Raw genomic sequence first — 9812 nt, forward strand, 5'->3', positions numbered from 1 at the left:
TGTACCAACCTATTGAGGAACAAACTGAGGTCTCTCTGTTCATTTTGGTAATAACTATGTTGAGTACACATATATTTGTAAAGAAAATAATAAGCTGTTTATTTACATGTTTGAGAGTAAACCACATACTTAAATAGCATGTTTTCTTTTTCAACACTGCCCTGCATGAGTAAAGAGTACAAACCATGACCAACCTTAAAATATGTAAACATTATATTTGTCGTGAGTGCGCCAACATTACAGCTGCGCTCACAGCGACTCAAGTTCGATTCCCATCTCGAGGTTCGTTGCAGATCCTGCTTCTCTTTCTTCACCCAAAGCTTTCCTGTCGTCACTCTACTGTCCTGTCCAAATAAAAATACACAAAAGCCCAAAAAATAACTTAAAATAAACGACTCATCAAATTCTAACAGACTATGTTAAATGTACTTATCTCCTTACAGAATTTAAGCAGTTTTTACAAAATTCCATACTTAAATTATACTGTAAAAATATCTGCAAAAACTTGCAAAAGAAAATTTAGAGTAAATTGTACTTATTGTTTTTTTTTTCTGTATAGATATCCGATATATGTATAATAAGAGCAGTGGTGTATAAAGTACCTGAAAGTCATACTCCAGTAAAAGTACAGATATCTTACCAGAAATGACTTTGGTAGAATTTGAAGTCACTGTTTAGAATATTACTTGAGTAAAAGTCTTAAAGTATGTGATATTTATTGAGTACAAAAAGTTTTTTTTAAATCTTAAATGTACTTAAGTACTCAAAGTAAAAATTCAAGTAAATGCAAAATGGAAAAGAAGCAATTAATACATATATATACAAACACACACACACACACACACACACACACACACACACACACATGTTCATACACAGCTTGAGTTAAGATTGTGTTCAGTTTTAACTAATTGTTTAATTTTGTATTTCTGAGTGAGAATAAGAATCACTTGTTCCGGTATTTAGTGTCTTTCATTTCAACATAAGAAAACATTTCTGTAATCTGCATCTGAAATAGCATTTAGATGAACACAGTTTATGTATCTCACATGGATGCATTTAAACTGCGGATACAGATGTATAAATAGGCCTAATGGTTTTTTTTTATTTTTACATAAAACGTTGAATACTGATATTTGAAGTAATTTAAAACATGGAAAAAAAGATGCCGAAATGTGAAATTAAAACCGCCAGTAGGTGACAGCTAGTGAATGTTGGAGTGAGTCACTAAGATTCGACCATTCATTCAAAAGACTGATACTTTGGTCGCAATAACACATTTTGTCACAAAGATCTGCTGACACCTTCTGATAAATGATGCTAAATGCAATTTCAAAATGTATTGAAACAACTCTTACATCATTTATGAAGGCATATTTGCTTTTGAAGTATCATATCAGATATATTTACAGCTCGACAATAATACTAAAATAAATCTTATGATGTAAAACCTTGATGTTGTTTAATTTAAAACACTTGTGATGTACCTTGAACTTGTGTAAAAAAAAAAAACGAATTGATGGATTTTTTTTAATTTTCTTCCAAACATGCAGCTTTTTGCTTGACAAGACATTCATTGATGGACTGGAGTGGTGTAGATTATTGTGATATCGTCTCATTCTGACGGCACCCATTCACTGCAGAGCATCCGTTGGTGAGCAGGTGATGCTGAATGTGTCCAAATCTGTTATAATGAAGACTTACCTACATCTCGGACGGTCTGAGGGGGTGAGCACATTTTTATCAAATATTCATACTTGAGTGAACAATTCTTTTAAAGCAATACTTTACCTGGTCGGTGGAAATGGTTTCCAAATGCCGGTTTCGTCAGCAAGTCAACAAATTCATGTGTATTGCACTACCCACAGGCAAGCTATACAGTGACAGTATTTATGACACTTATAACAGACAATTGCACTTATCAATCACATGGAAATCATAAGAAAAAGTTGCATGGTTGCTTTAAAAACACATCAGTTGCTGCACATTTTTCAGTAGTGTGTCAGTAGTTCAGCTGCTTTAAGCTATTGTACTCCTCTGACTCAAGATCATAACACAAATGTCATATTTTATGCTTACATTGCAAGTATTATTATAAATAAGTAACCCTGTAACAAGGTGTAACAAGATGATACAATATTTTATTTTAGAACTGTATATATTTTTCAGTTCATCACACCAGATCTGCTGAAGCACTGCTGCCTCCACATACAAACTTGACTCCTTCGTCACCCACTGCCCTCTAGAGCTTTTATTCAGGAACTGAATGACATGTATCACCACTTACAAATCTATATTCCTACAACTTCAATGTTACAGTCACAAATAAAGATAGAAAAAAATAGGAGCTATATATTTGAACTTCAACATTATGTCTCAGCAGAATGTGTAGATCTGCTGGATTCAGTGCAGCAAGATGAAGGAGAGCAGAGAACAGCAGAGGAACAGGAAGCTCTGAGTGACGCTCTGAGCACCGTTACACAGGTTCCCTGAACAACATGAGATGCCCTGAACATTAGGAATCAAAGATGTGGCATCACAAATGGCTTTGGATACACAGCCTTTCACACCCACTGACTGGCCTCCGAAAGTTGCTGATGAAGAGAAAACACAGGCAGAGTCAGTTTAACTTTCAGCTGCATCGAATGCTCAAGCATAAATGAGAAAATCCAGATTCTCACTTGTTGCTTCAAAGCAGCGGTCTTCACTCCCTGAACAGATCATTAAGTTTGAGCAGCTCGTTCCATTACAAGAATAACACGTCTTTCCATTTGGAGCGTTAGTGCTGGGATCTACAGGAGGAAAAACAGATGTGCTTTCATGCTGTTACTGGGCACACAACATCATAGGTGCTCATTGTACCAAAAAAAAAATCATCAAATTGAACTGTAAAAGAGCTTTCTTTTTAGATTGACATCACAATCCCCAATAGAGAATCAAGTCCCACTCCTAAATTTCTTTTTTCTTGTTAAGTGTTCTGGAAACATTAAACTGTTCTGTTTACAGTAAAGTACAATACCTGGAGAATCTTGGGCATTGCAAAAGTCTGTGCCACAGCAGTAAGAAGACAGTTTTATAATGCCGAGGTTGATGGATCCACTTGGACAGCCAGCCGGAGCACAGCTTTTAACCGTCACTAAAGAGGAACTGACACCTAAAGCACCTTAAAAAACATGAAGAACACAAGAATGACCATTTCGACTGCTTGTTGTATTGATTTCCATAATGTATCGACTCAGAGCTGCAAAATAGAAAGAAAGATAAAACTTTGAAATACATAATGACCACTAGTGATTTTTTTGTAATAATAGTAATAATAAAAAGTTACATTTACAAATTTACCTCCACCAAGTGCATTAATGTCATATAATTATCCTGGCATGTTCATGCTCTTATTGATTTTTATCGCAATTTTTGACTGGAATTAATCAGTTAACACTTGTTAGATGACATGACCAGATTTCTGAAATGACAGCTACTATATTTCCTACTTTGGTGGTCAAAATATCACTTAAATTTCACTTTTGATTATCTACAAATTATAAAATGGGGACAATATATTTATGTTTTTGAATTGTTGTGGGTTCTATATATTAATATCATAATTATGATCATGTCATTAAAAAAAATGACATGGTCACTAAAAAAAAAAAAAAAACACTAGTCATGTTTGAGAATAAAACTCACCCTAGTTTTTTTTAAATATAATTTACATAAAAATCACACACACACAAAAAAAGTAATTGCAAATAGCAAACATATCAAAACAGTATAGGCTATTATTACATATTTATGGCTTTACAAAAACAGATGACATATAAACCAATAAATATGAGAATGTACGATAAATAAATCTGTATTTAACAAAAATGTAATTTTTTTTGCATTTAACATTTTCAGAAACTGTAAGTAGCCTACAGTAATCTGGAGATTACTCTATCTTTAGATGTACAATCTGTGTATTTTGGTAATGCATTTTGAACATTCCATGCATGCAATTATAAATTCTGTCCATAAAATAAACATTCTCGTTCAACCGCATTAACATTATCTCTGTGACAGTACCAGTTTGAGATATACCTCCACCTACAGTAGCAGCATCTCCATCAGTCAGTTAGAATCGTATATTTCAATCCATCATACTGGACTTACTGGCATATGCTGTTGCAGCGAAGCAGTTGGAAAGTCCATCAGGACACGGTATCTTTTCACAAGGGTTCGACACACCTGGGCACTGATTACAGTTGAGAGAGTGTCCTTTAATAATGAAAGAGAGAGACAGTGAGAGAGACATTAGTGATATGTATTTGAATAGAAACTCAAGCTGTTATTTACCTGCAGTGAAAAGAATGAACAGAAGAAAAACTGAGACGTGCAGATCCATGTTTGATGAGGAGGTGAATGAGATATCGTGCCTGCTGCAGCTCTCATTTTATATCTTATCAAAAGGGGTGGGTCTTCATGAGAAAATGAAAGTTTTTAGTTTAATAAAAAGCAGAGATTTTAAATGATTTATCTGCCAGTTTGAAAGGAGTCTAATTTGAAAGCAGATTTAGTTCTTTTTAAGAAATGTATACATAGAATGATTTAAAATAATGAAATAAAATTCTGTCATCATTTACTCCCTTTTGTGTTGTTCCAAACCTGTATGACTTTCTTCTGCAGATGTTTTGAAAAATTCCCAGGTTTCATCCAAAAATGGAAATTCTGTCATCATTTGCTCACCTTCACATTGGTCCAGATATATGACTTTATTTCTTCAAGTAGGTGTTCTGCACGAATAAGAATTTCAACTAGGTTTGGAACGACATGATGACAGAGTTTTCATTTTTAGTGAACTATCCCTTTAAGTTTTCCTGTTCTTGTCAAAAACAGTGTAAATAACTTAAAATTAATATTTCATTTTTAAATGATAAGTGTACCAGAAAGTAAAAATAACAACAGCTGTTCTCAAAGTTTATTTAATTTTGTTTTATATTATGATCATTAATGAAAAGACATCATATTTATTTCAGCTAAGCTGATTCACCAGCCAGACCAACATCGCATCACTAAATTCATTAAAAGCAAATACAGGTCAGACTTGTTTTTAGTCTCCGCAGTGGTTTCTTTGGAACTACCTGTCTGTCAGCGTTTGGTGCTGCTTAAGAAAACTTTAGGTTTAATCGATGCTATGATGGAATTTTATCGAGAAACCAGGTCAGGAATAGTTTACATTCTCTTTTCACTCAAACCCATTAAATGACAAAACTCGTATTACCTGTGAACACCTGCAAACACATATTAATGGTGCACTCAGATGAGAAGATCTAAACCAAACCAAGCATGTTGAATCCCCAAAATACAGTTCAATTAATGTTTAATCTGCTGTAATTGCTTTTTAATAGCATCTCATCGCAGAGAAAAACAAGCAAATGCCAGAAAGAAACAACTCACAGAAAGAAACACTGAACAGGAATTAAAAAAATTGCTTTAGATGTTGAAGATTGTTTTAATCTCTCATTATAATCCTCTCGCTGGTTTATCAGTTTGTTTTATGGCCTCTGATCATATCTTGCTGTTTAAGGGCCATTCAAAGTGTTTTTGTGTTCTACTCTTCTGCTTATTCTTTATAAACATGCATTATACTTCTGCACCATTACATTTTGCTAGGTTAGTCATCTACTTTTGATACAACTTTTTTGGGCTACACAGTACTTGGACATAATTGAGTTATAGTCTGCAAATGTCTCCCTCCATATCATGCATTATGTGCAGCATGATTTAAAATGACTGCTGCATAAGTGATAAATTAGGCAGTAGGAATTGTATTAGCAAGAACACCTTAATATGCAAGCTTTTTTTTCAGTAAAAAAAATGTAATTCTGACTTTTTTTCAGAACTGTGAGATGAAATTGCAAAATATAACCTCCCAATTAAAAAAAAAGAATGTGAATTTTGAAATAAAAAGCAATTTTTTTATGTATTTTTATTTTGTGGTGGGGGGGGAAACAATTTCTCAGAATTAAGAGAAAGAAGTCAAAATTGCAAGATATAACAGAATTTAGAGAAAAAAGTACAAATTTTGAGATGCAACTTAGAATTCAGAGAAAATAAAGTGGTGAAATTCTATGGTGGTAACAAAACAAAAAATGGAATGTAAGCAGGTATCTGCGGGTAAAAAAGCTTGAAATGCAAGATGTAAAATGCTTGGGCACGGATCAAGTAAACTTTGAGTACACCCTAAATGTGACACCAGAGCAAAGAACAATTTAGATAGTCATTTAAGACTAAGCTATCATTCTAGATCAATTCACAAAACCTAAAATCACTTTCATGCTTCTTTAGGTTTTGGGGTGTATGTAAAAATGCTGCTGCATTCTGGATCCTTTGCAGAAGTTGGATTGCACATACTGCATGTCTGTCTAGAAGAACCAGAACTTCATGAATCTGCGTTAATGCAGGGCAGAACTGATGTCATTTTTATCTTTCTGAAAATCTTCCAATGCAAGTATAAAACAGGTTTCTCTTTAAATGTAGTCTCCTTGGAACAACTGAAATGTTAAACAAACAAAAACAACAAACAAACAAAGAAAATGAAAGTATTTCGAAGAACAAACTTCACACAGTTGATTCTGCTTGTCAAAACTGTTCCTGCAAAACACTGATGAGGTATTTTAATAGAGTTGTAGTGTAGGTGTACACACCTTCCAAAAGTATGTAGACACATCTTTTGGCTTTTTTAAGTTTGATTATGACGAGACTGATGAGGAAGAATATGACCGGCCAGGATTAGTTTACACTGTTCTGCTGATGATACTCAGCTATATATCTCAACCAGACCAGATGAAACTTATCAATTATCTAAGCTAACAGAGGGTGTTAAAAATGTAAAAGATTGGATCACCAATAATTTTCTCTTATTGAATTCGCATAAGACAGAGATATTAACTATTGGACCAAACAACAATACACAGAATCTTGTAGATTACAATCTGCAACTAGACGGATGTACTGTTACTTCCTCTACAGTCAGAAATCTGGGTGTTATATTAGACAGCAATATGTCTTTTGAAAATCATATTTCCCATGCTACAAAAACAGCATTCTTCCATCTTAGAAACATTGCCAAGCTACGAAACATGTTATCTGTTTCTGATGCAGAAAAGCTAGTTCATGCATTCATGACCTCTAGACTGGACTATTGTAATGCACTTCTAGGTGGTTGTCCTGCTTCTTCAATAAGCAAGCTACAGGTCGTCCAAAATACAGCAGCTAGAGTCCTTATGAGGTCAAGAAAATATGATCATATTACTCCAATTTTACAGTCTCTGCACTGGCTACCTATTAAGTTCCGTATCAGTTACAAATTATCATTACTTACCTATAAGGCCCTAAATGGTTTAGCTCCTGCGTACTTAACTAGCCTTCTACCACGCTACAACCCATCACGCAATCTAAGGTCACAAAACGCTGGACTTTTGGTCGTTCCTAGGATAGCAAAGTCCACTAAAGGAGGTAGAGCTTTTTCACATTTGGCTCCCAAACTCTGGAATAGCCTTCCTGATAATGTTCGGGGTTCAGACACACTCTCTCTGTTTAAATCTAGATTAAAAACACATCTCTTTCGCCAAGCATTCGAATAATGTATCTTTTTAATTGTGAGTGTAGTTGCATCTGTTCAAAGTTGCATTTTTATTCATTAGCTTGGGTTAAACTAATTTTACTTTGTTGGATCAGCAGCTATGCTAATGATGTCTGTATTTGTTTCTATGTTTGCCACAAACTCCAGTCTGGATCCAGAACACCTGAGAAGAGATGATGCTGACCCTCAGAGGACCTCAGATGATGCTAACCCTGAATCAACAAACAGAACTAAGAATTATTGCTACAAGTGTGACTGCATCATATAATAATTATTAATTATTAGTAATATTAATCGTCTGGCTGAATATGTCTTGTATTCATTTTTCTGAAGAATGTGTTCAGCAGGCGTGTGGTGTTCGGACCTTCACATGTGTGTACTGGGGTGTCAGCATGAGGGAAAAAATATTAAAGGTTGGGTACAGTCGTGCAAAACCTGTCGGAAATATGATTTAAATCCTGACCCCGAGAAAAACAATTATTTCCTCTGATAAAGTTTTCAGAAGGAAAAAAATGGGTTGAAGAACTTTTAAGAACTCCTTGCTTATTTACTCCTTGTGTGATTGGCTGTGTTTTGTGTCATTGTCCTTTTGCAATATAAAGCACTTTCCAATGAGTCTGGTGGCATTTCCTTGAACATTGGTAGACAAGATGCTTTTGTACTTTGCAGATAAAGACTCGTTCCCGAGTCAAGAACCGGTTGCATTGGTTTTTGGATCACCAATAGTTCTTTATGACAGTTCGATTCATTAAACCGGTTGAAGAAAACAGTTCACCAGTTCTTTTGCGCTCGATGTAATGGCGTCATTGGCGATGACTGCAAGCCTTCGGTTTACCTGGGCTCATAACATTAGCACAGAATCAGTTCAGAATCAATCACCAAAAGAATCAGTTCGGTTCAGACGCTCTGTGTGCAGGCGGCAAGAAAGTCGACCAGAAGTTGAAGTCAGCTGCGTGCCGCCATCCTGTAGCAGAACTTCACTTGCGTTAGCATTCCATTGACCTCCAATTCATTTTGCGTCACTTTGACAGCGAAGAACTTTACATTTGAGGTGTTTAAAGACTCCATTTGTCCATTTTTTTATTTCTAAAGATACACGACAATGTATAAAGGGCTCCATTACTTTCTATGTTACATTATGGCCCTGTAGAAACAGTTTTTGTAAAAATAGGCTAACGATTGCGTCATAACCAAGCGACTCTCTGTCGCATTACCGTACAGACAGGAGGAGAAGCTCGCAGGCAATTAACTTAATATGGCGTACTGGCATTAAATTTTAAAATACTATACACAATAATTAATCAGAATACTTACTCCTGCTCACTCACGACAAAGAACTCCCCGCTCAAGCTCGCCGTCTCTGCAAGATTAACGATGGCAGTTTTCAGGCACAGCCAATTAGAAGATTTACAACTGTCAGAAAGGTTGCTGACGTCGTCAAGCTTCGTTTGAGTCTGCGCGTCAGAAATGGAAGTGCTGAAAAATGCTAAAAATGGGCTTCACTTGTCTCAATTGAGTTCCAATGGGGTTGCTGTGTCCATTTCTTTTACTGTCTATGTCTGTGTGTCGGTTTGCTTCACGCTGAATGCGCAGTATCATCAGCTCCTGGGTTCTCGAATCAGACACGTCTGACAGAAACGGTTCTTGACTCGTGAACGAGTCAGTCTGTTGTTCGTTATCTGGATCGGCTCGGAGTTCATCTTCAGTTCTCATGAATTACTCCGGGATATTGGTTTGTTTTAACTCAGAGGGAGTGTCAGCCACATTAAAAAAGTTAACATCTTAAGTCATTTGTGGATTAATGCATATTGGAGACGCGAACAGTTTAAAACGATTCAGTTCGATTTGGTGAACTGGTTCAAAAAGATCCGGTTACATTGAGTGATTCATTTGCGAACCGGATATCACAAACTTCTTTGTTTTGAACTGTCTTACAACAGACACGGAAAAGAAGACAATGCTGAATAAAGTCGTAGTTTTTGCTATTTTTGGACCAAAATGTATTTTCGATGCTTCAAAAAATTCTAACCGACCCTCTGATGTCACATGGACTACTTTGATGATGTTTTTCTTACCTTTCTGGACATGGACAGTAGACCATACACACAGCTTCAATAGAGGGACTGAGAGCTCTCGGACTAAATCTAAAATATCTTAAACTGTGTCCCAAAAATAAACGGAGGTCTTA

General features: G+C 35.5%; 1 protein-coding gene across 1 annotated transcript; it reads right to left on the reverse strand.

Moving 5' to 3' along the window:
* Positions 1-2387: 2387 nt before the first annotated feature.
* On the reverse strand, positions 2388-4391 carry LOC113063770 (urokinase plasminogen activator surface receptor-like). Its single transcript, XM_026234089.1, has 5 exons — positions 4336-4391; positions 4153-4257; positions 3020-3163; positions 2682-2792; positions 2388-2594 (listed from the first exon to the last, which is right to left on the reverse strand). The coding sequence occupies exons 1-5, from the start codon at positions 4382-4384 to the stop codon at positions 2404-2406; spliced, it is 600 nt and encodes a 199-aa protein (XP_026089874.1). The 5' UTR covers positions 4385-4391; the 3' UTR covers positions 2388-2403.
* Positions 4392-9812: the final 5421 nt, after the last annotated feature.

The sequence above is a fragment of the Carassius auratus genome, chromosome 46, assembly GCF_003368295.1.
Source record: "Carassius auratus strain Wakin chromosome 46, ASM336829v1, whole genome shotgun sequence".
NCBI lineage: Eukaryota > Metazoa > Chordata > Actinopteri > Cypriniformes > Cyprinidae > Carassius > Carassius auratus.